The sequence below is a fragment of the Lagopus muta genome, chromosome 7 (assembly GCF_023343835.1).
Source record: "Lagopus muta isolate bLagMut1 chromosome 7, bLagMut1 primary, whole genome shotgun sequence".
In the NCBI taxonomy this organism is placed as follows: domain Eukaryota; kingdom Metazoa; phylum Chordata; class Aves; order Galliformes; family Phasianidae; genus Lagopus; species Lagopus muta.
This window is the reverse complement of record NC_064439.1, coordinates 41,579,417-41,607,099: the sequence shown is the minus strand read 5'-3', so window position 1 is coordinate 41,607,099 and position 27,683 is coordinate 41,579,417. Positions and strand designations below refer to the sequence as shown.

The 27,683-nt window shown below is 41.7% G+C and overlaps 2 protein-coding genes across 2 annotated transcripts; one reads left to right on the top strand and one right to left on the bottom strand.

Moving 5' to 3' along the window:
• Positions 1 to 88: 88 nt before the first annotated feature.
• Positions 89 to 27,656, top strand: ACAD11 (acyl-CoA dehydrogenase family member 11). The gene is made up of 20 exons (XM_048951291.1): positions 89 to 332; positions 1,705 to 1,804; positions 2,055 to 2,180; positions 3,261 to 3,422; positions 3,634 to 3,798; positions 4,924 to 5,071; positions 5,604 to 5,725; positions 6,405 to 6,511; positions 6,646 to 6,769; positions 8,097 to 8,174; positions 8,557 to 8,695; positions 8,810 to 8,917; positions 10,083 to 10,181; positions 21,448 to 21,514; positions 23,489 to 23,574; positions 23,783 to 23,854; positions 24,672 to 24,826; positions 26,104 to 26,220; positions 26,663 to 26,772; positions 27,255 to 27,656. Exons 1-20 carry the CDS (start codon positions 196 to 198, stop codon positions 27,367 to 27,369), a joined length of 2,337 nt encoding a protein of 778 aa, XP_048807248.1. The 5' UTR covers positions 89 to 195; the 3' UTR covers positions 27,370 to 27,656.
• ACKR4 (atypical chemokine receptor 4) lies at positions 12,198 to 21,440 on the bottom strand. Its single transcript, XM_048951317.1, is given in 2 exon segments — positions 12,198 to 14,182; positions 16,774 to 21,440. Coding segments are annotated over 2 exon segments (1,149 nt in total). The 5' UTR covers positions 16,851 to 21,440; the 3' UTR covers positions 12,198 to 13,110.
• Positions 27,657 to 27,683: the final 27 nt, after the last annotated feature.

The window sequence follows — 27,683 nt, the reverse complement described above, 5'->3', positions numbered from 1 at the left end:
CTCCGTAAGGAGCGTAGCGTCTCAGTGGGCGGGCGCGAGGTGGCTGCGCAAAGGGCGTATCGCTTGCGGCGGGCGGATCCGCGAGAAGGGTAGCGCTGCCGAGGGAGGGTGTGCGACCGCTGCGCGGGGAGCGTATCGCTGCGGTGGGCGGCTGCATAGAGGGCGTAGCGCTGTCCCTGTCGGCACGGCGCGGGGATGTCTGCGGAGCCGGGCACCAGCGAGATGCGGCCGCAGCACCGCTTCGATCAGGGCGGCCTGGATCGGTACCTGTGCCGCCGCCTGCCCGGCTTCCCCCAGCAGCCCGCGGGGGCTCTGTCCGTCAGGCAGTACAGGTGAGGAGGCTGTTCGCAGGCCTTCAGCGGCCGTGCTGGGGAGGGCGGCCTGCAGCCGATCGTGTGCTGCCGTAGCGGTTCCCGGCGGGCGGCCTCCGTGCCGCCTCGGCAGTTCGCTTTGGGAAGGCCGAGTTAGCTGCGGGGACCTTTCACACACATGGATCGGTCGCCGCAGCCCAGCAGTGTTGGTGGACTTTTGTCAGAGTTCAGGGAACGCGTCGAGAATCTGCTCTTCCAACGCTCGACAGATAAAAACGCTCAGCAATGTATTAGAGGCATAATAACAGGAATCACGGAATGGTTTGGGTCGGATGAGACCTTTAAGATCATCTAGTTCTGACCCCCTGCTGTAGGCAGGGACACCTCCCTCTGATCCAGGTTGCTCACAGCCCCATCCAGCCTGGCCTTGAATCTTCCATGGAGGGGGCATCCACAGCCTCTGTTCCAGTGTCTCACCACCCACACAGTAAAGAATTTCTTCCTAATATCTAGTCTAAATCTATCCTCCTCCATTTTAAAGCCGTTTCCCCTTGACCTGTTGCTACACACTCTTATAAAAAGTCCCTCTCCAGAGGGAGGGAAATGTCCTGAGGAGCGTGAAGGGAAATGCCTGCTTGATTTTGGTGTTCCAATATTTGTGCAGTCTTCAAATGAACTAAGAATAGGTCTTAAAAACGGTAAAGAATGAGGAGAGAATAGCATATAGGTGAGCTCAGGTCCTTGAGGAAGGTAGTGATGAGTGAGTTTGATTGGGCTATGATGGGCAGTGTGTCAGGATGGGTTTAAGTAAGCTCTTATATAACTATGTGGAGAAGCATGTAATTCTTAGGATTCTTTGTCACTGCGACATTTATTCTTTAAAACATAATAGTTGCTATAGGCAGTCCCCTAAGAATAGCTTATGTATCCAAATAGATGGCCAGGCCTGAACACAAGGGGGTTTGGTGCTATTCATCAGTGGTTTAAAGAGCTTTTTCTCAGCTTACATTGTTTAAAATACAGCTCACCGAAGACAAATATAGTTGTGGGCTAGTGTGAATTTTGCCTGAAAACTCGATCACTTTAATGATGTCTCTTTAGGGTAAAGAGGTGAATAATATCCCCATTTCACAGGAGAACAAATTATCTTTGACTACTCTGCAGCGAAGAGATATTTTCATATTAAGTGTAGCAAACAGCCTATGGCTTCTGATTTTGTAGGCTGTCACTTGCATCTTTGTAAGACTATATTTGAAACAAAACTTGAGGAAAAAACTCTTTTCTGTGTCTTGCCATTTTGTTCAGGCCTTGTCATGGTGAACTTTGCACCATTTCCATTAAGTTTGCAAATTTGCATCTACGTAGCAAGTAATTACAGTCTTTCTCTTTGTAGCTCAGGACAGTCAAATCCAACCTTTTATCTTCAGAAGGATGGGCGGGCCTATGTGCTCAGGAAGAAGCCCCATGGCCCCCTTTTGCCTAGAGCCCACAAGGTAGGTAACACTCCTCAGCAAGCTCCAAACACGTTGTATTGCAGGTGGACTAAGTTCTTGTACAAGGTGATGCAGCCTTTTTCAGTTGAAGGTGTCTAAAAAAAAAGTGAATTACTTGAATCATTTCCAGTTTTCTATGCTGTACACTTGATTAAACATTAAAGAGGGTAGATTGTCATTAACTGTACTCAGTAAGATGATTTATGTTTAGGAGCTTTTCACTGAACCTTATTTTCTGTGTCTTCTTCAGGTTGATAGAGAATATCGTGTGCAGAAAGCCTTATTTTCAGCTGGATTTCCAGTCCCTGAACCCCTGCTGTACTGCAGTGATGTTTCTGTCATTGGAACAGAGTTTTATGTGATGCAGCATGTGCAGGTTGGTCAACCAATCTGAGAGATTTTTCTTCTCCCTACTATAAGCAGATTTTAAGCTGTCTAGAACTTACTAGTCTTATTCAGCTTTTACTAAACTTTGAAGTTTGGTACATGCAGCTATGTATTAAGGCATACCAATATAATTAATCCAATCATATTTTTGAGAAGTATTAACTATCAGAGATTCTTACTGATTTCAGGTTCTCCAGATGTTATTTACATCTTCTCCTTTATGCTGTCAGATGAATGTTGTGAAATGTCTTCATATTGCTGAAAAGGGTACTCATAGCTCAGCCATAACAGTCAGGCTCCAAAGTTATTCTGGATTCTTGGAACAAACGGAACCCATTTGTTACTGATAACAGTAATCTATTTACAGTCATGTTTTCCTTTAAAAGCAAGCAGGATTCCATCTCAACCATGACTTTGAGAAAGAACACAGCATAGCTGTGCCGTCCATCACGCTAATCATGCTGTGGCTGAGTTGATATTGTTTCTGTTGGACTTGGTTGATTCTGAGTTTAAGTCTGCTGGTACCGTTTTTTTATTCTCATGGGAGGAAGATTTGAGTTTAGGCCTCTTTCATAATATCCTCTTCTATGAGGCTGTGCTTGTTTGGCAAGTTGTGATGTGTGCCAACACATAGTGCAGGGTTTTGTGAAATTCAGACTGTATGGAGAGCTGAAGCCCTGAGAAATACTGCTGTGAAAATATCCAGTTGTCTCTTGAGTGTTCTGGGATACTTATTTACAGTCTGAAATTTGGGATCTGAGGAAGAGTATTCAAATGATTTCAAGTTGTATAAAACAACAGCGCATGCAAAAAAAGAAAAGGGAGTGGGAAGATCATGGGCTGTGAGATAAGCATATTTAATGTATTAACTGAAGGGTATGAAGAAAAAAAACACTGAGTTATACCCTTCATCTATCATGGGCAAAGAATAAAACAAATGAGGAAGGAATTTTTAATTGTACAGGGAATATGGGTTCACTGCATTTGTTTTAGCTGCTGAAACATCTACCTTTACGTCTCTTTGTCTATGCCTGCATCCCACCAAGTATCTGATTTGCAATGTTTCCAGGGTCGCATCTTCCGAGACATCTCGCTGCCTGAGGTGGGCCCAGCAGAGCGTTCTGCTTTGTATCTCGCAATGATAGAAGCTTTGGCTCAGTTGCACTCCTTTGACTTGCAGTCACTGGGTCTCCAAGGATATGGCAGAGGACCAGGATACTGCAGAAGACAGGTACAGCTCTTGGAGTAATTCTCTCGTTTCGTCAGGTCTTTAATATTTTGTTTGCAAGCTGATTTGTTAAACTTAGATTACGTGTAAAAGTAACCATCGTATTTTAGCGATTCAGCATCTTCAGATGGTTAAGTACCAGGGCACGGTATGAAGTTACTGCTGTGTTCCAAGTAAATTCTGTAATGCTATTAAAGTGTTTGTATTTTTTCAGGTATCAACTTGGAAAAAGCAATATGATGCAGCTGCTCATACGGATATTCCTGCCATGAATGAGCTAGCCGAGTGGTTAGCAAACAACTTACCACCTGATGATGATGAAGAAGCCCTAATTCATGGGGACTTTAGAATAGATAACATCATTTTTCACCCAACGGAGGTATTTGAAATGTATTTGTACATTTTGTGCTTTGTTCTCCATTACTGACTCTTTACAGGGTAGATAATGGCATGACAAGGGGAAATGGTTTTAAGTTGAATGAGGGAAGATTTAGGTTGGATGTCAGGGGGAAGTTCCTTAGAGAGAGAGTGGTGAGGTGCTGGAACAGCTGCCCAGAGAGGTTGTGGATGCCCCGTCCCTGGAGGTGTTTAAGACCAGACTGGATGGGACCCTGGGCAGCCTGGTCTAGTATTAGATATGGAGGTCAGTGGCCCTGAATGCAGCACAGGGGTTGGAGCTTCATGTTCCTTGAGGCCACTTCCAACCCAAGCCATTCTATGATTTTGTTGTTTGTACATGTTATGGGGCATTCCCAAGGATGTTCTAGTCATGGTTTGCTCTGTGTCGCTGTACTATCAGTATGGGGTCTGTTTTTGATGTTTGGTTATGAGCAGGAGCAAAGGATCTGTATTTTCCTTAGCAGTAAAATAGTTGCAGTAATATACTTCTGCTTACTTTTCTCGTAGAACTGCTGGGATGTGAAATGATAAGAATTTTTTTTTACAAAATGTATAGAATTTAACTTACAGTTGGAATTATAAAGATGGAATTTGAGTTTGCGCTGCAGTGATGGTTGTAGTGTGGCTGGATATCAGAGTTGTGGCTGTGTGCAGACTCGGTCTGCTTTGTCATCTGTTCCCTGGGCAGCCCAGAAGTCTCACAAGAGGTTGCCTTGACACAGGGAGACTGAATTTCTGACCCCCTTCATGGAAAAGCCACAGATCACACAGATTCACACTTGTGCATAGATCAGCAGATAGATGCTGGTTGGTTCTTTGACTAGAACAGTTTAGAATTCTCTGACAGAAGGAGTATTACTCAAAAATGTATAATTTGAAGGAGATTTTCAGTGGAAAAAGGTGTAGTTTTCTGCCACTAGGTAAATGTTAATGTTTTGGAGATCCTTGCATAGTGCTGTATGAAACTACTTTTGCTGTAGACAGCTATGGTGCATGTTTTTTAATTTCAGAGCAATAAAGCTCCTGGATACTGAGTCTGTTGTCCATCTGCAGATCCTTCATTCTTATAACTCATTTGAGATTTTTATTTTTATTTTTATTTAAGGCTCGTGTTTTGGCAGTGCTGGACTGGGAACTTTCAACCACTGGTCATCCTTTAGCAGATTTAGCATATGCTGCTCAGTTCTACTTTTGGCCTACATCTCTGAATGTCCCGGGTCGAGGATCTGTCTTCAATTTCAAAGGCACCATAGGTATGAAGTTACAGTCGTTTTGTCAAACTGAATTCTATGGTTGATTTCTATCTGATAGATTACTTTAACAACAGTAAAAAGTTAATAAGTACATCATTTTGCAATTGGAAAAGAGCTCTTCTGTAGTTTCCTTCATTGTAGGAGATGTGCTGATTGTTATAAGGTAGTTCTGTTTTAGTAGGATCTGGGTTTGCCACAGTACATTAATTCTACAAAAGGTTATTTTGAACATTTCTTAGAGATAATGGGGGAAAACTGAAATTTAAATACGAATTGGTGATGTTTGTATAAACCCGAAATAAAACGAAACTGTGGTGCAATGGATTTCCTGACTGAAGGGGAACTGGGGGGAAGTTTATGTGGAATTCTTGCAACACCTGATTCCTTTTCACTCTCCTTATCTGAGCATGTGAGGAATGATATATTACGTTTTTTACTGTATTAACAAAATGACTCAAATGTTTGAAGGATGAGGTAAATCCTAGTAAAGGCTGAGCATTCTAAAATACTCTGTTGTTTTTTGTTTTTGTAGAAAATCCCTCATTTGAAGAACTGATTTCTGCTTACTGCCGCTGCCGGGGTATCAGCACTACAATCCCAAACTTGAATTTTTTTCTTGCTTTGTCATATTTTAAAATGGCAGGGATATCCCAGGTAATACTCCCTTTTTTCTGAAATGTCACATTTTGATGATGAGTATATGTAGGTTGGTCACATTTTTCAAATGTTGAAGTATTGTACAATAACAGGAAAGGTATTTCAGTTTGTCCCTTTAGAAGCAGTATCTTTTAGATGCTTAAGACTGTGAACTCTAGGACAGAATTCTTGCTGCATGAAGTACATAACGTGAGATATTCAGCCATTGTAGAGCAGGAATCTATTTTGTAGTTGCAGCCTACGATAAGGTTACCAAATGTGTTGTAAACTACCTGTTATTAATTTGGAGTAAGTCTGTGTATGTGTGTAGTTAATATAGTTGTGAATAACAACGTGTGCATTGCTGTCTGTTGGCTTGTGTATAGTATCCAATACAGGTGCACTCATTTTGCTCTACTAATTTTTATGATTTTCTTCAGGGTTTTTAACAGCTCCTCTGTCTGGCCTGGTTTTTTTTTTTGTTCTTGTCCAAATTCCTCTATTCCTGTCTATTATATTAGAAATACACCAAAAGTAGCATCATATCCCAGTAAAATCCATCTGAGTGCTCTTCCCTCCCCCCCAATTAAGAATGTGTATATTTAAGTGTAACTTCATAGTTGAAGAAATCACCAATCTAAAAGAGACATGTTTAAGTACACAATTATACCATTTATGTATTTCTTTTTGGTTGTAGGGTATATATGCTAGATATCTCATTGGAAATGCTTCTGCAGAGAATAGCCATGAATTTGCAAAGATGGTGAAGCCTTTGGCAGAAAAAGGGTTAGAGCTCTCAAAAAGGTAACATTGGTTTAAACTTCTGGTCAGAGGTGAGGCAGAACTTACAGCTTCACTTATTTAAACGCCTGTATAAGGCAGCTTATATCATTGTGAGGGAAAATCTGGTCTTAATTAGTGCATTGGGTGTTCTTTAGATTGTCTTTCAGCAACATGCAGCACAGTACTTCTGGAGAGTTGTTCTATCAAAGCAGGAGAGGCCAAGAAATGCTGCTGAAGGTAAAGCAGTTCATGAAGCAGCACATATATCCAGCTGAGAAGGTAAAAGCTTTTTGTAAACCTATTTATAAATGAGCATTCTATGAGCAGAGGTTATAAGAATGTAAAACCATGTGCTGAAGTCATGTCCCTGTGTATTTTCCTTCTTCTTTCAAGAGCAGCCTTGTTTTTCATGCAGTGCTGTTTGTGGTATTGCAGAACATTAATAGAAATCATTATTATGAATGTGATTTTTTTTGCAGATCTAAAGTGTTATACGCATTGAAAAGTTACTTTTAAAACTTTTTTGCTTTTTGAAGTTTAAGGTGTACTTAAAAACCAACAAAACCAAAGTCATTTTTAGAGGTATTTTATGAAATACCTTTAACAAAAGCTCTGAAGTCTTTCATTCTCATGTGGAGATGCTCATTTCCAGCAAGAGTTGTATTCCTTTTCTTTAGGGGCCTCACAGACAATATTCAACTTCGTGTGTTCTAAATCCCACTTGTTTTTCTCTCCCTTTCTCCTTGTGAGCTAATTTGCTTTTCAGTTCCAAGAAGAAAGTATAATCAAGACAGGCTGTCTAACAGTTGAAAATCTTCACATCAAAGTTTCTCAATAGTCCTTCTGTAACTAATTTTGAATTGTCTGAGGAACCCTCAGAGTAATTAAGTGTACTTGATTAAAAACAAATGAACCACAGATAGCCATGAAAGCTCTGTGGATGAGTAGAGTTGGGCTTGTAAATTATTTCTGGTAATGGGAAATGTGAGTCAGGACTTGTAAATTCTGCATTTGTTAGATGATAATTTCTTTGTTCTAAAACAGGTCCTAGGGCACTTTTGAAGGAGTGCTGGACATTATAGAACACTAGGATTACAAATACGTAGTTTTACTTAGTAACTAAATGTTGATATGCTTGGGATAACTGTTTTGATAATCTGTTAAACAGCTGACAGAAAACAAGTGTATCATTTCAAATTTATTAAAAAAAAAGATAAATGAGTTTATATATGTGAATATATGGGAAACCTGATGTTTAGGTGTCGTCACTTTGGGCTTCTATTTGTGGTTTTAATTTGGGGTTTGTTTCTCTCATGCAGTGCTGCTGGTCAACAGTGGTGTTTATTGTCAGAAAACATTGACCTGCTGTTGTCAGCACACGTTAAATGTCTGCAAACCATTTCCATGTATGAAGAAACGTACCGATGATTGGGGTCGTCTCCATGGTGCATCTTAAATCTTGTAAAATGAAATGATTGCAATTATAACATTTTGCAATGAAACCAACTATTTCATTGTGGTACACTGAGGTGTAGGGGTAGAAAAGAGAACATAATTTGTGTATGTTATAGCTGTTGTTAATTTAAACAAACTTTATTTCTCTTAGGAAATAGCAGAATACTATGCTAAACATGGAAATACTGAGGAAAGATGGAAGAAACCACCAGTGCTTGAGAGGCTGAAGGTATGGGATGGTAAATATTCTTGAGCGCTCTCGCAGTAAAAGAAACAGGCACGGACCTTAAGAAATGTTGTGTGCTGCTGGAGAAGTTATCCCATCTGTGTGGAAAGAAACAGTGAGGAAGCAAAAGGAAAAGAAGAAAGTGTGCAGAAGGAGTTGTGAGACGCAAATGAGAGAGGAAAAAAGCAGCCTGTGAGTTCTGTGAGGTGGACATCTGAACTTTAACTCAAAGCTGTAGCTGTTGAAAATAGCTACTGAGGAAAGCCATCAGATACTTTGGACAGCGTGTTAGACATAGGAAGGAAGAAAATGGGCAGCAAGACAGAATTTCATTGCTGTTTGAAGATGATTTGCTAATGTTTTTCCCTGCTGATTCTCTGAACAGGAAATGGCCAAAGCAGAAGGTCTGTGGAATCTTTTTCTCCCAGCGGTCAGCGGTCTCAGCCAGCTTGACTATGCACTAATAGCTGAGGAAACAGGGAAGCGCTTCTTTGCTCCTGAGATTTTCAACTGTCAGGCACCTGGTTAGCAAACACTGTGCCTTAATTATGGCACTGAGAGCATTAAAAACATTGGGCATCTAATGCCTTAACATTTGTGTGTCTGAAGAAGTAAACGTAACCACTCGTTTCTCACAGACACTGGAAACATGGAGGTCCTGCACATGTATGGGACTGAAGAGCAAAAGAAAGAGTGGCTGGAGCCCCTTCTAGAAGGGAAGATTAGTTCTTGTTTCTGCATGACAGGTAAGTTTTTGTTCCAGAAGAAAATAAGAGGCACATGGCAGAAATTTGATGATGACATGTAACAAGTATAAAATCATAAGTTTTATGTGTTAGAGAATGCAGCCTGGTCTAATCCCTGACTTAGTAGTTGGCAGCCCTGCCTGCAGTGGAGAGGTTGGAATGAGATGATCTTTGAGGTCCCTTCCAACACAAACCATTTCATGATTCTGAGAAATTAATACTGAGATTTCTGTGATATCTGTGATTGTGTTTGAATATGAAGTCATCTCTAGGATATGAGCACAAAGTGAATCAACCTTGCTGCCCCTCCCTCATACTTACTATTTCTCATACTCTGCCAAATTAACGATTTCCGTATATTTTCAGTTTATTTTTAGTTGTAGTAAAATATATTTTATTGTGTGAGCCAGACTTAGAATTTATCCTGGTTTATAATGTGTTTTTGGGTTCTGTGGAAACATAGGCACAAGTCTGGTGATTTTGATAAGTATTGTGGTTTTGCGCTTGCTTTATGTTGGTAGCTCAGCATTATATTCCTGTTTGATCTTCAAAGCTTGTGGCATCTCTGGAAAAGTGGGCCCTTCATTTAGAAATGTAGCTTTTGAATATATGATGTCAGAACCTTGATCTTCCTGCATCAGCAGGAGTCGAGAAAACTCAGCCTTGCAGAGCCAGGTGTCACTGTGTTCACCAAATGGGAGAGGATTCTTTCCCTTGAAAGATGATAGCCTTCTCTGTTGTGGATGATCATTGGTGATGCTTTTCTGGCAACTTTATTTCATAATCCATTAGAAAAGTAATTTAAGTTTCTTTATTTTCATTTGAGAAAAGCCTGGGAGAACACAGGTTGTAAAGGATGACTGTTATCTACAAATAGATTGGGGGAGGAAGGATTTAAAACATTAGGAAAAGAAGAAGTCTGTTTACTATAAAGGGAAGTCTGAGTTCAACAGCCAGCAAGTTTAAGTTGGCTATGAATAACATGTCATCAGAAAATAGAAAGTCTTTGACCACAGCAGAGTGAGGTACTGAAAACAGCATTTTCCACTGGGAGCAGAACAGTGATGTTTTTAGGGTATATCTAAATCCATGTGGTGGTGGTGGTGGTGGTACTACAGCTTGAATACTTAATTCAGTGGTTGTGTTGTTTTTTTCTTTAACACAGAACCTGATGTGGCTTCGAGTGATGCCACCAATATGCAGTGCAGCATCGAGCGAGATGGCAGCAGTTACGTGATTAATGGCAAGAAATGGTGGAGCAGTGGTAAGTACAGAAACACTGCATAGGAGTGACTAAGTCTAAAATTCTCCTTAAGAGTTGGAATAAATAACTACAAAATCTGAAATGTTGCTCTTCCATTTCTGAACTGGAAAATTTCTTCTTGAGTAAAGGCAGTTGAAGGTAAAACAACAGAAAAAGCAGAATTTGTGGTTTTGGATCTGTTTTAGAACCTCTTAATTTAGTTTGCAGAACGAATGCTGGTATTTTTCTTCAAAGTATACCTCATTCCCTTACGTAACTTACATGTTTATGGTCGTAGTCTTAAAACAGCTTTTATGACACTGTGTTTGGCAGCTTGTGTTTGAAATTGAGTGTATTGTGGCATTCTGGTAAACTGTGGCTGATTGTTAATCTAGTTTGTGATGCTGATAGTCTGCTTCTTAAAGGGGATTTTTCTTTTTTAACAAGAAACTTCCCAGAAAAATCAGTAGGTTGAACTGTAAGTGCTGAATGTCCCTGACTTTGGAGTACTGTTTTTGGTGTGCGTGTTTGCTTACCAAAATACGAGCAACCTATTCTGAAACACCATCATTCACTGAAAGTTTGGAAGCTAACCAGATAAACTGAGTTGCTAACTGAGTGAAAAGTGGATGTTTCATTTAAGTACCTTTGTGTGGGCCTGCTCCCATGCATAGATTGATGTGCAATACCGAGACTCACCAGAAGATAGAGCTCACTCAGTTTCTTAGCAGTGCAGATCTGGAGGCAGAGGGAGGCGTGGTGTCTCAACCTGAAAGCATCGCTTGGCTGCTAGCTGCTACCCTTGCTTTGGGACAGTATCTCCCACTTACGAATTGCAGCTCCTGAGGGAGCAATGGGAAAGTTCTTTCGGAGGTTGTGCACAAAATATATTACTCTTTAATTGATTTCACAGAATCACCAAATGGCTTGGGTGAGTTATGTGTGTCATAAGCTGGGGAGGAACTTTTTATAAGGGCAGGTAGTGACAGGACAAGGGGAAATAGCTTTAAACTGTAAGAGAGTAGATTTAGATTTGATATTAGAAAGAAACTCTTTACTGGGAAGATGGTGAGACACTGGAACAGGTTTCCCACGGAGGCTGTGGATGCCCCCTCTCTGGAGGCGTCCAAGGCCAAGCTGGATGGGGCTTTGAGCAACCTGGTCTAGAGGGAGGTGTCCCTGCCTATAGCAGGGGGGGTAGAAATGGGTGATCTAGTTGTTTATTTTTTCTCTCAAGTCTGGGTGAACATACAGACCTTGGATGTTTGGGAATTGCCTGGAGTCTGACAGCCCGGTCAGAACATCACTCCAGGTGCAATCACTCTGTACATAACAAATATAACTCACTCACACAGGAAGTCCTTTGCGTCATGGAAGGACTGGAGATTACCAATGCATGCTTTGCTCATTTACAGTAAATCTAGTCTGGTTTAAGCATATCAGATTGATGATGTGTGCGTAGGCCGTGTGTCAAGCATTGCTAATTGCTCCACTATTCCTCAAAATACTGGACAAAAGTTCTAAAGGCTTTTTTTATCTCAACAGAGAGAAAAAGCTTGTGTCTTGCTTATGCTACAGTTGTTTGTTGTCTGTCATTGTAGAGCTTTTTCTTTCAGTCTACAATTATGTAATTAGGAACATTGTCTGAAAAGCAGAGGTTTGTGTTGTCTTTCATAAGCTCTTTATTAGAGCCTGCAGGATGGTTGGAGGCTGAAAGAATATGCTGTAAATAACGCTGTTTTGATGTGTTTAGAAAGCTAATTTGTCAATGTATTTTAAATCCTCCAAGAGATAAATAGGAAAACTGCAGTTGTTTATTTATCTTTTTCCTGAAATCTGCACCCCAGTACCATTGGTGGCAGCAGACAGCTTTTGGTACCTGAGTGGAGAAACTGTAGATACCCACCAGTCGTGAGTGTGTGTGGAGTCAGAATCCCTCTCATTCAGAAAGCAAGTAATTCATCCTTTGAGTGATTAAACCCTATGCTAGAGAGGCCAGTACCGATTCAAACAAAGCAAAGCATATAAAAAATGCAAGTCAGTACACACTGAGTATATTTTATTGTATCTTTGCATATTTTAAAAGGCTTTAGTTACCTCCCTATCTCATTATTTTACAAATTCCAACCAAAAATTCCAGGCCCAGTGTCTGAAGGTTAACTTTAAATGAGCATTTTTGCTCTTGCTTTGCTTGCATTACCTTGACATTCATGTTTCATCTTACGTTTACAGAGATCTGGAATGTGCCTCTTGTTGGCCACTGGGCTTATTGAAATTTAGGATGAGCAGAAAACGGAGAGATGAAAGATTGGTTTTGGTAGTTACAGAGCAGGAGTTAGTGTTTCTTGTGGGGGCTGTTCTTGTTGCTATATGTTTGTGCAGGCACATAGAAAATGACTTTTTTTCTTCTCTCAGTTCTCAATTGTGAACTTATATCTCATTTTAAGCTGCACCTGTGTCTCTGGAGTGAAAACTAGGGAGAAAAAAATGGAAGTGAGTTATTAGTCAAATGCTGTGAAGCTTTACAGAGCAGTTGGAGAAACATAAGATTATTGAATTTTGGTACAAAGGTTCCTGTACTGTCAATTTATTGCTGATGTTTTCCTTTTCTGTTTTAAATTGGTTGTTTAGACGTGTGCTGATTTTTCACTACACAGCAATTTAATATTTTGTTGCTGTGACCCTTTTGATCTTGTTTTCTTTTGTTTGCTGCTATTTTTAAAAAATTATTTAATAAATACCTTGATTGTTTCCAGTATTTTCAGTATTTTTTCCTGCCTGGTGCTTAATTTTGATCTGTTCCATTTTTGAACTCCAGTGTAGTGTCTTGGCTTGTCTGCAGGCTTCAAAATTCATGTGAAAGATGACTTGCAGAGAAACAGCTGTCGAAATAATAACCCCCAGGTTAGTAAGTAATCCCTATTTTGATTAAGATAATGAAAGGAACAGTCTATATAGTGAAGCTAATTGTTTCTTCAGTACGGACTTCAGAATTCATAGAGATTTCTTCAGGTACTTCATGCTGTTGTTGTCTTCTCCAGTACCCATAATTTTTTGCTATTTTCATAACACGCATTTTAAAAGAAGCACCCAGGAAGGCATACAGAATTGGGTTGAGGCAGGTGTGAAACAGTGCTATGCTCTTGGTGACCTGGAGTGCAATGTCTATGGTTTTACTTGCCTCACAGTCAGTAATCAATAGGTAAATGCTATCTATGGCTCGCCAGAACTTAACTATGTTGTAAGGTAGTTGGGTAATTATGAAAGCAGCCACTACTGCCAGCAGAACCATGAAGGGTCTAGATTTTTTAGCGTTTGCAGATCTAAAGATTGCCCGAGCAGTGACTGAATAGCAGGTCACCATTACTAGGAAAGGAAGCAGAAACTCCAGGATAACTTCTAGGATCTGAATGGTTGCTTTTAAAAGTGTTTCCATGTTCGCTGGAAATACGGGAAGGCATTCATTCCTATTATTGTGTCTCATGACTTGGTTAAATATCAGTTCAGGTATGCTGAGCAGTATGGCAGACAGCCAGACACAGATGCTGGTAACGCTGCAGTGTTTTCCAGCTCTTCCGTGACGTTGGGAGGTGGCCCTGTATCTGTCCACACTGATACAGGCCAGGAACAGCATGCTGGAGCTGAAATTCATGGTGTAAAGGGAAGAAGTGAGCTTGCACATTGAGTTTCCGAGTTCCCATCCCTGCACTGCATTTGCAGCCCAAAAGGGGAGCGTAAAGAGCAAGAGCAAATCAGCAATGGCTAGGTGCATGATGTACGTATCTGTCTTGGTCTTTGGTTTCTTGCAGTAGGCATAAATTGCAACCACTAATGAATTTCCAGCAACTCCAACAGTGAAAGTCAATGCATACAACACAGGGAGGAATACCTTCATGAATTTTCTCACATCTTCTTTTTCACAGAGAAACTCGTATGTGTTATAATCTATATCAGAGTTGAGGTAATGCTCATCATCCTCAATCCAGTAATCAGTTGAGTTGTTCACCCAGCCCATGGCAAAGCTGAAAGTCAAATAAAAAGAAAAAAGGGGGGGGGGGGGAGAGGGGATAGGGTTGGGAAGACATCAAAGAAATAATACGGGCTTCAAGTTTTAAAACTTGATACGTAAAACACAGCTGTCCTATGGAGTCAGTTCCTGAATGGCTGTGGAACAGACTGAATTTAGTCTGCTCCTACACATCAAAGCAATGTGGGTACCCTGGATCTTGCCGCTGGAGACAGCTCACGATGGTATGCACCCAAAGGGATCCTACCACATACAAAACTGCCCACAAGCACCCAAACAGTTCTCAACTTCAGCTGTTTTTTCAAGTCCTATCTCATGATGAATTCATTTTGTAAACACTGACTGTATCCTCACTGCCTGTTTAAGACTGAAGTTTAAATGTTCTCATCTTCAGTCTTCAGCAAGTCATGTCCTAAATAATTTTCTTCTCTAGGAGCTGTGTTCTCTAAGTGATTAGCTGAACTTCTTTCAGTTGTAAACTACAGTACTGCAGTGCCATGTTCCCTGGAAATAAATGGCATTAAGATTTCTTCATGGCATTAGCAAAGAGCTGCTGAGGATGAAAATCACATGGCCCTTTGTCATCTTCTGCAGTGTCTCAGAATTTGAGGTCAATGTTACAAGAAAACAGATCCTTGTCAGATATTCTGCACAGAGCTCTTAATTCATGTTTATTTTTTTCAATCTTGGCAAACTGAATGCCAGCACTGTTTTTTAGATAAGGTTTAAATGAATGGTTGCTAAATTTTCTCCTCAAAAATATTTTTAATGTGTTCTGTTTGCCAGGAAAAAAAGCTACTGACTGATGTCATATTCAGGAACACAGATTGATTAAACAGACAGAAATTAATAATTTAATAAAATAATAATTATAAAAGTAAGTATAAAATAATAAAATAATAATTAATAATTTCTTCCAATACTTGAAGGGATCTTATAAACAGGAGAGGCTGTTTACAAGGGTGGATAGTGACAGGACAAAGGGGAATGGATTTAAACTGAGACAGGTTAGATATTAGGAGGAAGTTTTTCACACAGAAGGTGGTGAGGCACTGGAACAGGTTGCCCAAGGAGGCTGTGGATGCCCCATCCCTGGAGGCAATCAAGGCCAGGCTGGATGTGGCTCTGGGCAGCCTGGGCTGCTGGTTGGTGACCTGCACACAGCAGGGGGGGGTGAAACTAGGTGATAATTGTCCTTTTCTACTCAGGCCATTCTGTGATTCTACGAGTTATATATGGATGTATATATTCAGTGGATCTGCTATATATACTTTATAAACTGCTTCAGATGGCAATTAACTGCTTGGTTTGGCTTTCACTCTTTATGACTTTGTTGGATTTTTTTTTTCTTCTAACATTTCAAAACACTTTCATTAAACTTTAAACAATGATTACTCTCAGTTTAAGACTTGCAATCTGTCATGTACTGCTGCCCAACTGAAGTGTGCGGAATGGGAAGTCATGGAATTCCATTCTTTACTTTGGCAAGGGTTACCTATTTGTGCCTGGCAGTGTCTGTTAGCAGGTTTTCTCAGCGGGGGTAATCCTTTGCAGCTTTACAGTACTTTGAGGAGAGAATCAGACATCAGCTGTGAATGTCTCTTTTTTTAGTAGAAGACTACAGGACAAGTTTAATGCTCTTAGCCAAGGCTAGAAGAAAAATAAAACTTTAATTGAAAAGCTTGGGCTGTAATCTAAACTGTTGCTGCAGAAACCGTCTGGGAACACTTAATCAAATTGGATCACAGGCAGATTTTCTTGAAAGCAAAATGATAAACATTTTGGTGCAAACTTTCAGAAGTCTGGGTATCACAAAGCACTTTGGCTGTGACAGGGAGCTCGCTCTGCTGCCTGACGTGATTTTGGCTGACTGGACTTCGTGATGGCAAGAGATATGTAGTGTTCAGCTGTTGATACTTCTCTCTTAAAAATAAAGTGATGTTTTGGCTAGCATACTTGTTCATATTTGTCACTCCTGCCTGTGTTATTGCTCAGGCACACGTGCATGCACTTTGCATAAAGCCCTGCTGTCCTGCGGAGCTGCTGAATGGCAGTGGAAGGGACTTAGCCTCCGTCCCACACAGTGCTCTGAGTGGGATTCCTTGTAAGATCAAAGCAGTGTGGGTCTGCTGAGTCTTACAGTTGTAGACACCTCAGGATGTTGTGCACAGAAAGGAATATTCTCACGTACAAGGAATGTTACCATGTACAAAACTGCCCACAGTTACCCAAGCAGCTCAGAACTTTGGCTGCTTTTTCAAGTATTTTTTTCTACGAGATACAGTTTTCTTAACAGACAGCACGGCATGGTATTATTCCAACCTTCCATTTAGACACAGATTCAGTGTTTAAACTCTATGTGGGATTGTACAAGCACATATTGAATGAAGTTAATGCTCCCAGTTCAAACAGATGTTCCTCCTAATGCATTGAGCAGTAACCTGTCTGACCGAAATAACTGGATTTTAACATTGGAAATGATATCTCTCTGTAAAGCTGACCTAATTTAGAGTAAAACCTAGCTTTTCTATTTGTAAACATATCACACTTAGTATACAGAGCAGTGAGAAATAAAGCAGAACTAACCTTTTGTCAGCAGGCTGGCAGGAGATGCTCTAAGTGAGATGTGCTTCAGTGGAATGGTCTGACTTGGTCCGACGCATTACATTTTGTCAGTAAGCACCACACCCTCAATCTGGAAGGCAGTTGCACTTTCGTTTTGATTTGCCAGTTTAAAAAAAAAATAACAACAACAACAACAAATCCTGTTTTCCTTGGAACCTTTCCTATTGAACTCTCACGTTTCCTATTTTCCTTCCTGTTCGACCCTGAATGCAATGTTCTCTGGAACGTCAGTGCTCTTTTCTTATTTCTCAACATTGTCCAGATATGCTTCACATAATCAAGAGGCTTTTGACAAATTACACATTTAAAATGTGAAGAGGAGGAAAAAGAGGAGAGATCTGTCTGGGGCAGCTGCCAGCAGGGAGTCACCGTATTGTTTCATCAGAGCAGTGCTGTGCTTTTGATGGCTACCTGTAGAAGGATTGAAGAGAGCCTTATATGCTGTGTTTTAGTAACAACAAAAAAATAAGTTTGCTTTTTGTGAGACAGAGGAGTTTTCTCATCCAGTATTGTGCTGTGGGACGAAACTAGGAATGTGATACCTAAAAGATATGAAAGAATCAACAAGTATGTGAGCAGATAGCCCTGCACCCTGCGGGAGAGTTCTCAGGGCCTTGGATGTTGCCAGTCAGGCTCATAATCAAGTCAGTTTGGTAATGTGTTTTTATAGGAACTGTAAGCAAGGCAGGTGTTGTAGAAGAAAACGAAACAATGCTGTTTTCCTTTGAGGCAATGTTTCTTCTGCTTTTGGTGTATTGCCTGTGCTATAAAGCGTTGATACTTTTACAGGAAAAGAAGGATGGAAAGGTTCTGAGCTTTGCATGCAGACATTTTGCTTTTGCACTGAGGTGTGAACTTACCTGTACTAAGAATTCCTAAGAAGGCTGGATCTTGCTCAGATTTCCATGATCTGTACAGCTCAAGTTGGCTTCTTTTGCAAGAATTACCCTGTGCAGAGTGTCAGGAGTCCCTCGTGATCTCCCAGGGTTTTTATTCTGTTTGGATTTTCCTGTATCCTTGTGAGTTTCAGTAAATGCAGTATTGATGTCAAACAGGGAGAGATGTTAGGCAGACCACAAGTCAGTTTTTGCTTTTTGCCATGCTGGCTCAATCGACCCACTTGCTGTGGCTGAATCAGTCATCAGTCTTTTTTTTGAGTATTTTGGAACATGGGAAAGGAAAAGTTCTTTACTGTGGTCAGCAAAGAAAGTAACAGGCAATTTCTTATAGCTTCATTTACATTCACAACAAAAAAGAAGAATATTTTGGGAGAGGAATTAAAAGCTAAAGAAAGAATTCTGCAGTGTTTGTGCATAGTTCTGTAGTTTCCATCTTGAGCTGTCATAGCACTGTGGTGTTTCCCCACAGCCGTAGATAAGGATATTTGGGTTGCTTCCAGCATGTCTGCTTCCTGCAACTTGTGTCACTGCTTAAGAGTCCTGGCTGTATCTCTTTAAAATAAGTGAATCTTTCAGTTCTCTGGAATTATCTTTGTCTTAATACTGTCTCCATCAAGATAGAGTTGTCGTGGTAGAACTGAGAAAGCTCCTAGAGATATGGAGGAAGATGGAGGAGAGGGAAGAAAACATTCCTAAACTCTGCAGCTGCCTTCACTGGTGCCATCAGAGGCTGTGAACTCGGGCTGGGAGTAAGTAGTGGCCACACTCAGTGCACAACTGAGTCGCCTCTGGTGATTTTCTGCAGATCCCCAGCACTGTCTGGCTTCCTGTTTCCTTGAGAGCCCATTATAACCTTTACCATACGTTGGGTGTCCAGCAGTGTTATCTGGAGAGAACTGTAGGACTGCAAGTGTGCCAGAAAGTAGAAAATACCTCTTGGGAGGGTGGTCCTTTTGTATCCATTGGAAGATCTCACTGATGGCAACCAGTACCACACTGCCATCCACCTGACATCTCGCAGGACAGTCTGGATCATCTGTTCATCAGTGCCTTTCTAGGAAGTTGCCAAGCCAGTAAATGTCACACACTGGAACAGGTTGCCCAAGGAGGCTGTGGATGCCCCATCCCTGGAGGCATTCAAGGCCAGGCTGGATGTGGCTCTGGGCAGCCTGGTCTGGTGATTGGCGACTCTGCACACAGCAGGGGGGTTGAAACTAAGTGATAATTGTGGTCCTTTTCAACCCAGGCCATTCTATGATTCTATGATCTTTAGCTGGGAAGGGTAACATAACGCAGCAGGCTTATCAGTCAGCAGCCAACATGACAAAAGTCATAGGTATTCTGAATATTCAGGTAGTAGATTGTCCTGCCTTAGTGTCCCTAGCCAAACATTTGAAGGCTGGACACTGAAAAATCGTTACTAGCTTATGAAACCAGGCTGTAGAGCAGCTCTTTAGAGTAAAGTCTGTGCTGTTCGTGTCTATGCTACATTCAGCATTCTTTACCTAGAAGAATTCATATGCAAGTTGATTTTTTGAAGGTCAGTATTTTGAGTATCTTATGCCCTCTGGTAACAGTGATTAGGCAACTGGTAGGATTCTGATCAACCCCCGGAGTGCATTTTTAAATATCCCTGTCTTTGCCTATGCCAATGTCTGAAGGGTTTTAAAAATACACAAAGTTGCTTAAACTTGCAGTGTCTCCAAATGTAGCAGTGTTGTGGTATAAAAGTTGTGGACAGGTTGTGTGGATCTATGCTTAAAACTCACCTAACACCTCTCTTATTTCTCTTTGTTGAATTGTTTCTTGCGAAACTACTGCTAACTCCTGCCAAAAGGACAGGCGTCTCTGCCTCTTACCGCATCCTCCAGCAGCTTCTTGGAATTCCATAAGGAATGTTTGAATGCCATTTATAAATGAGGGGTTTATTCCATCCAGGCAGTCTGCGTTTTTTCAAAGCGATGCAGTCTTTCGGAGACCTACACTGCACCAGGACTTCAGAGTTGGATAAACAGCTCTGAGAAGTGGGAATGGCCAGGAAGCTGTCTTCCTTCCCTGTGCACAGATGGATGAAAAGTTCATTTGAAACTTACTGCTGCTCCTTGAGAACTCCTCGCCAGACGTCTCCTTCTCAGTGAACTCCTCACTAAGTTCAACTTCTGCTTTTTTTGTTTGTTTGTTTTTACATAGAACGGAGGAATGCTGCCCTTTTTGAAGCAGGGATATAACTTGAAGATAGTTTACAAACTGTTTGTCGTGATTCCGGAAAATAACCTTTGTTGTAAACCACACCAAGATAAATGTGGTTTAAACACATGTGCAATTCTCTGGGGAAAAAAGTCGAATGCTGCTCATGAATACAGCATTTCTCCTTTTACGGTGCTATGCTGCAAGGTGTATCGTGTGCTATGTGGGGGCTCACTGCCTGCTTGTTGTATTTGTCCAGAGGAGTCAACTATCTGAAATTCTAGTGAGTTGATTGATCCCCTCCCATGCCAGCTTTTCATTCAGCTATTTCAGTGCGTTGGTGTAGTGCAGCCTGTAGGCCACAAATAACTGTGCTTTGAGGCCAGCGGACGAAGAGCATATTTTGCAGAAGAGGAAGGCAGACAACCAGCAGTCTGGCCCTCAGAGTTTGGTAGAATGAAAGAAATCTCTCTTCCCACTCCCTGCCCATCACAGCAGTGGTTCTCATAAGGGAGCAGCTCATCTCACAGCCAGCTGATTGCACTGTGTAGACTGGAGGCTCCCAAACCCGGTGAGAACAGCTGCCAGAAAAGCTACAAAGCCTTCTTTGTTTCTGGCATCAAAACACCTGAGGTTGGCATGCGTTAAATCTTTGAATCTCCATGGAGCTTGACATCTCCCTTGTGATAAAGGTGCTGCCAATAGTTACATATGTCAAGTATAATCCTGCCCTTCTTTCCCTTTGTTGCCTGCATGAGACGGTTGAAAGGAATGGGAGCATGCTTTGGTACAAGGAAACTTTTAAAGGAAAAAATAGTGGGGATCAGGTCTCTTAGAATTATGGCACCTTAATCAATGGCCAAATCTTTTAGGACTTGTACATTAGAATGGTACAGAGGTGTGTATTGATGGCTTGAAGTGCTACCAAATTATTTTCAGATAACTATTTACAATGAGATCTTTTTTGAAGCACAAACTAAAATCATACGCATAAGGGGGAGCAAAACCCTAATTCCAGAGCTGCTGAATTGGTAGCAAAGTTGTCAGTGGTAGCCTTCAGTAGTCTTATTTGCACAACTCAAGGGCTGTCATGGGGTTGACATTTCATTCCCATACAGCTCTTTCAGTCTTCACAGCTTTGAGAAGTTTTGCTTTCGAAATGGCAGCATCACAGCTTCAGGTTTGCTTTTGGGTCACACGTTAAGCTGTAATGCAGACAGAAGCAAACAGATTCAAGTTCCTTCTTGTTCTCTTTTCTTCAGAAAAGATGGTGGAGCTGGACCCTGGAGGGTTGGATATTTGGCTTTTGGTTTTCTCCTCCCAAGTTGACTCCCTTTTTCATATTAAGCAATAGGATGGATTTTGTTACTGTCTGATTAAGATGGATTTTGTTACTTACTGTCTGATTACTCAGTATAAACACAGAAGTAGATTGCATTCCTTTGTTCCTGCAGCACGAAAGGAAAGATTTGTCCATACGAAGCTGCATTTGATTGTACACTGAGATTTTTATATTGAAAACTATTCTTGTGTTTGTGACTTTTTTAAGGTGCTGGGAACCCAAACTGCAAAGTTGCAATTGTAATGGGCAAAACCAAGAACTCCTCAGCATCCAGGTAAGGATTCTTAGGAGGTTCAAAGAGCTGCCTATAATTTGTTTTCAGGAGGTGCCACTGCTTGCAAAAGCTTTAGATGAGGTAGCATGAATTGCTTTGATTGGTTGGTTGGATGTGGCTGTGACTTGCAGAGATCTTCTGAACCCTTGGCTGTGTTTAGCTAAAAATACAGATGACTGAGATCCTGATCTTTTTTGTTGTTTTGGTCAGCTCTGATAACTGAAACCTCACGACCTTTTCACCAACTTGCATCCTAAGGCTTCCCCTTCCATTGCACTCACTGCAGTTCTTGTGCAGCTGAGTGATGATGGATTGGATCAGGAAATTCTTAGGGTAACCTGAGTTTGGAGGAGCCTCTGGGATCATGCAGGCCAGTTCCTGGCTCCATGCAGGGCCACCCAAAATCACTCCTTTGAATTTTGCCTCTCATTCTCATATGCTGAATCCTTGTATTTGGGGCAGAATGCGTGTGTTAGCTTGTGAGAAGGGTTTAGCTTAGTGATGGAAGTTTATGACGTGAATGCAACTGACACTTTGTGGAATGTTGCATCCTTTCAACAGTAGCGTGCTCCTTTTTTTTCCTTTCAATTTGCAGTTTCTCAAGTCTCAGGCTTACAGTTTACTTTCTAAGTGTGATTTATGAAAGCAGTTAACAAGAACTGCTTGCTTAAACAATAACACCAAAACCTTTCAGAATTTTCCTGAACAGAATGAGTACATGAGACAGAGACCTACTAAGGTTATTAACTAGGTTTTTCAGAAAAAATTATCTGCAGATATAAAAAGTTTGAAACATGGGGATGTTTATGTGAAGTTATGTGCAGTGACACCATTGCACATCTTTAATCAGACCTTCTGATTGCATTCCTACATCATAGAGTCATAGAATGGTTTGGGTTGGAAGGGATTTAAGATCAACTGGTTCCAACCCCCTGCTATAGGCAGGGACACCTCCCTCTAGACCAGGTTGCTCAAGGCCCCATCCAGCCTGGCCTTGAATGCTTGCAGGGAGAGGGCATCCACAGCCTCACTTGGCAACCTGTTCCAGTGTCTCACCACCCTCGCAGTAAAGAATTTCTTCCTAATATCTAATCTAAATCTACCCTCTTCCAGTTTAAAGCTATTTCCCCTCATTGTGTAGCTGAATATATGTGAATATAATATTCACTTCTTTCTGTTTCAAGTAAATAATGCAGTGTATCTTGTTTAGCTGTTTGTTAGTGCCATGCTAAAACTGCCTCTTGCAAAAGCCACGTGTAAAATGCTTTGCAACTGGGCCTGCTGAAATCATGCAGCTTGTAGCACATACAACTGGAAACATTTGTCTCTAAGTTGGATCATAGCCCAAATTCCAGTGATTATCAGAAATTTCTGGATGTGTTTAGGCTCCCTGGGGAAATAAGCATTGTCTGTTTTCCAGGATCCAGGGGTGGGTTGTCCAGCAGCCGTGTGAGCTGTGGCATATGCTGGGCTGTCTGGAAGCTGCACAAAGGTTGATGGAGGGAATGACAGGATGCTGCTTTCTAGAGCTGGAGCTCAGGGACTCAGGAGATCACCTCCAGTCCCGTGTGACTGACAACCCTCCTTAAATGTCCTGGAGGCATTTAAACGAGAGGATTACTTTCCTGAGCTATAGGCAAGCTAAAATGAGGATGATGATAAACATGTTCTGAGAATAAAGAAGGAAGGCTGGGGGAGGAAATGGACTGTATGAGACAGAAGCAGATGGTAGAGCATTGCAGAGGTGGAGAGGGAATAGCTTTTCATTCAAGGTATGTTAGGTGGCAGTGGTATATTTGGTGGTCCATGCATGTGCCATACTACTGCATGCAGACAGGATGGCTGCAATATGCAGAAGTAAATGTCAACATGTATGCAACTGCTAAATTGAGGGTAAAAAATAAAAAAGTGAGGGAATAGGACAGAGAGGAGGCTAAAAATTAACCACAAAATGTACTTTCTGTCTTGATGCAGGTACAAGCAGCACAGCATGATCATTGTCCCCATGGACACCCCGGGAGTGAGGCTGATACGACCGCTCTCAGTGTTTGGCTACATGGGTAGGTGCTAGGAGTTACTGACTGTGCATCTGTTACTGTTAGCCATCCCAGGAGCTGTAGTAGTACTGATCAGTGTTGGGTAGGAAACAGACCAGTAAAATGCATGTAGAGAAAGCATTAGGAATTGAAGGCCTCTTGTTTTGCTTTCTTTAAGCATAGACATTATCCTCCTTCATTTACCTTGCTGCTGTTTTCTCTGTACCTGTAGATGAGATCCACGGAGGACATTTTGAGGTACATTTTAATGATGTACGAGTACCTGTCTCCAATATAATACTGGGTGAGTTTCAGTATTAATTGCTCCTTAATATGTACAGCAACAAATCAGATTTACAAAAACGGTGGTTTATTTTATGAATCACCAGAAATTAATGTGAACATTTAATGGAGGATTCCTTAGATAAGGTGTGTCCAGCTGTGGTTGGCAGTCTGCCTGCTGCTTGGATCTAACTTGCTGAGAGCAAAATGATGACTGAAGGAAGGACGTAGCTGTAGCTGTTGTGCAAAAGTGAGTTCCTGGGTGTGGGGCAAAGCAGAAAGTGTAGATGATGTTCTTTCCCCCACACCAGTCCTCATGGACTTCACTTTAAAAAAAAAGAGCTTTCTGCTGCAGTCTGTGGCCGTCCAAGCCTGGGTAGCTGCAGATTTAGAGGAACTGAAAGAAAAATGCAAGAAAGAGCAGGCCAGCAATGTGACCTTCTGCAGGGAGAGTTTTGCTCTAGTTCTCTCCATTGGAAAATGACAATTTAAATAGTTTTCTCTTTTTAAAAAGACTTTTATTGCGCTGAAAGAACTTTCTTTAGTACTTGGAAACCCCAAAGTCTTCCGTTAGCTTCTTATAAATGCATTTTTGAGTGTGAGATTAAATTATATCAAGTAAATCAAACCCTCTCAGCAGCCATCTTAAGGTGATCTTTGTGAGTAGTATTAACAATGGGTCAGTATAGATGTAGGTAAACAAGCACAACGCTTACACAAAATAAACTTCAAAGTTTATTTCTAGCTTTGCTGCTGTGTAGACACTTCTGCTCTGAGCCATAGATCACTTCAAGCAGAAATCAAGGGATCTGCCTCTGACTGTTTTTCTTTCCACCCAGGTGAGGGAAGGGGGTTTGAGATAGCACAAGGTCGGCTTGGGCCAGGCCGCATTCATCACTGCATGAGGTCCATTGGTGCAGCTGAAACTGCTTTAGAGATCTTGTGCCAGCGTGCAGCACAGAGAGAGACTTTTGGGAAGAAATTGTACCACCACGTAAGCATGTTTTCACCTTGTCTCTATTTACATCTATTCCAGCCATCACCTTTTGTTTTGCCCATATCTGGAGCTCAAATACAGTTGCACAAGAGCATGCTTGCTATCTTTTATCAATAGGAATAAGAAGTTGGCACTCTGGCCATCATCAGCTTTTAAAAGTTGGTTTATTGTATTTCAAGTGTTCCTCAATCTTACCCAACAGCTGGGATGACTATTGGAAAGAAACTACTGGAAAGAAACAAGTGAAGGCAATGGAAAGAGGAAGCTGAGACAGTGTCTGGCACTGCTTATAAAAAAAACTTGTGCAGACCCAGAGGGAGTAATCTTACATGTACATTTTCCAGTCGTAGCACTGCCAAACCTGCCTTCGCTACCAGAGTGAAAATTGGATGAGGCGCCCTCTGCATTTCTCAGAAGTTCACCACAGGCACCCTGATGCAGCAACAGGCAGCACCTTGGGGCAGGACACAGCTGCAGAACTGAAGCAGGTTCTGCCCATCTGAGAGGGGAAGCTGGTGGCTGTCTGGGGTGACAGGCTGACCATCACCTCCACCCTGCCCCTGTGGAAGCGACAGCCCTGGGAGCTGGCAGCAGGAGGGAGCATCTGAAAACCTGCACAGGGGTTCTGACCACCTTTGCTGCTATAAACCAAGCCCCCAGACCTTGCACTAAAGTGAGTGCTGTTCCTGCCAAAGCTGCAACATTCACACTCCCGCCAGGAGCATGCCTGAAGCTGGCTCAGGCTCCAAATGGCTTTTTACTGACAAGCATCACGTGAACAATGCACTATGTGGGCTGCACAGGGAAATGAGCTAAGAGCAGGGAGGGGCTGCTAGGAGCATGTTACAAGCAACTACCATGTATTTCATGCTTAGTTTGGCTCAAGAGAGCTACTGCTGGATCACTGTGAAGATAAATGCAGCAGGCACAACCCTGCAGCTGTTTTCCTGCATATGTAACACACCACCACTAGCTTAAGAAAAACAGAATTGAATTCTCTCTTCCCAAATTTTTGTATACTAGGGCATGTCGCACAGGGAAGACTGTGAGTTGTGGTGTCAAGTGAGGGAAAGCAAACCAGCCTTGAATGGCTTCAAGAAGAGAGCAGGCAGTGTGGATGGGCACAGAAGTGGGAGTGGATCAGGATCTGGAGTCTCTTAATGACTGAGCAATGTGGGTGTCTTCCTAAGGGCAGGCTTAAGCTGACCAGGCAAAAGGCATTAAATGACTTTTTGCTTCTTTTTTCTCAATGTTTTTGTTTTTTGTCTCTGCAGGAAGTTGTTGCCCACTGGATCGCTGAGTGCCGCCTTAGCATAGAACAAGCTCGACTGCTTACCCTGAAAACAGCCAGCAAGATTGACACGTTGGGCAACAGAAAAGCTAGGAAAGAAGTAAGTTGTTTTTTTGGCAGCCTTGGACTAGGACCTGTGAGATGAATACCTGCACATTTTCAGAAGATAACTAGTTGAAATTAAGTGAAAACATGTTGCTAGAAGTCTGCCTAGTCACAGAGTACAGCTTTGTGGTGCAATGGAAACTGTTAGGGTGTGCTTTTGCTGCTCCTACTGAGAGTATATGAAACACTCAGCTTAAGGACTTCAACCTGGTGAGATGTACTTGAAAACTAAAACAGTTTAAGTATGGCTTAGCACACCAGCATAGTTTTGCATGGCTGTCCCTCCTAGAGACTTTCTTGGAGCAGGAATGGGAACAGCACAGCTCTCATTCAGTCCTCCAGGAGACTGTAGTATCTGATACCAGTTTTCAGTAGAACTGTTAGGTAAACATACTCACTTATGAAACTGTTATTAGTAAGTTCTCTTCTGCCTACAGATAGCCATGACCAAAGTGGTTGTGCCTCGAGCTGTGCTTAAAGTGATTGACTGTGCAATGCAAGTGTGTGGTGGAGCTGGAGTTTCCCAGGATTTTCCTTTGGCTTCTATGTGAGTAAGGAAGACTTATCTCTGCTGTCTGAGGGCTCTTTTTAAGATAAGATAATGGTGTAATTCCAGTACATGTTTGTTTTTACCTCAAGTAGCCAGAAGTCACGGGCCAGGTGCCCACATACACAAACTGAATTTTATTATTAAATGGCCATGCTTTATCCCAACAACAACAATAACCAGACAACCCACCCCAAAATAGCAAAAAAACCCCACACACATAGCTGCCAAAGGAACTAAACTACTCCTAACGTGCAGCATAGAGGAGCTGTTTCTAAAGCTCTGTTTAATCCCTTGTGCATCCCTTGGCCTTCAGAAGCCTTCAGAATTTCCAGCACATGCATCTCAACCCTGCCAGAAGATTTCAGCTGCAACGTCTCCCATGCAATGGCTCTTTTAATAAGACTGAAGAACATGACCAGTCCGGTTCGCTTTTGCAGCAGGGCTGGAACTCTGCCCCTAATTCAGATCTCCCTGCACAGGTTTGCATACATTCGGACCTTACGTGTGGCAGATGGGCCTGATGAAGTTCATCTGTCAACAATTGCAAGGTGGGAACTACTTGATCAATCAAAGAAGCTAACTGCAAAAATCTGATGTCAGCAGAAATCCCTCTCACGTGGATGGGGGACTTAGAAAAGATGACGCTGCTCAGTACGATGCTGTTTAAGCTAAAAGTGAATGAATACAGAATTGTGATTCCAGCTTGAAGCAATCAGTATTCTCAACCTTTACCCGTAATTATTGCATTTACTAATCACTACACTTTCCATAAAATTTTTTTTACAATCCCACACCTGAAGTAAGGGCACACGTAAAACAAATCAACAGCAGGATGTTCCTGGGTTCTTTGTAACACTGAATAAAATCTGTTTTCTAACAGGCTTAAAGTGCTTTATTTGCTCTGAGCC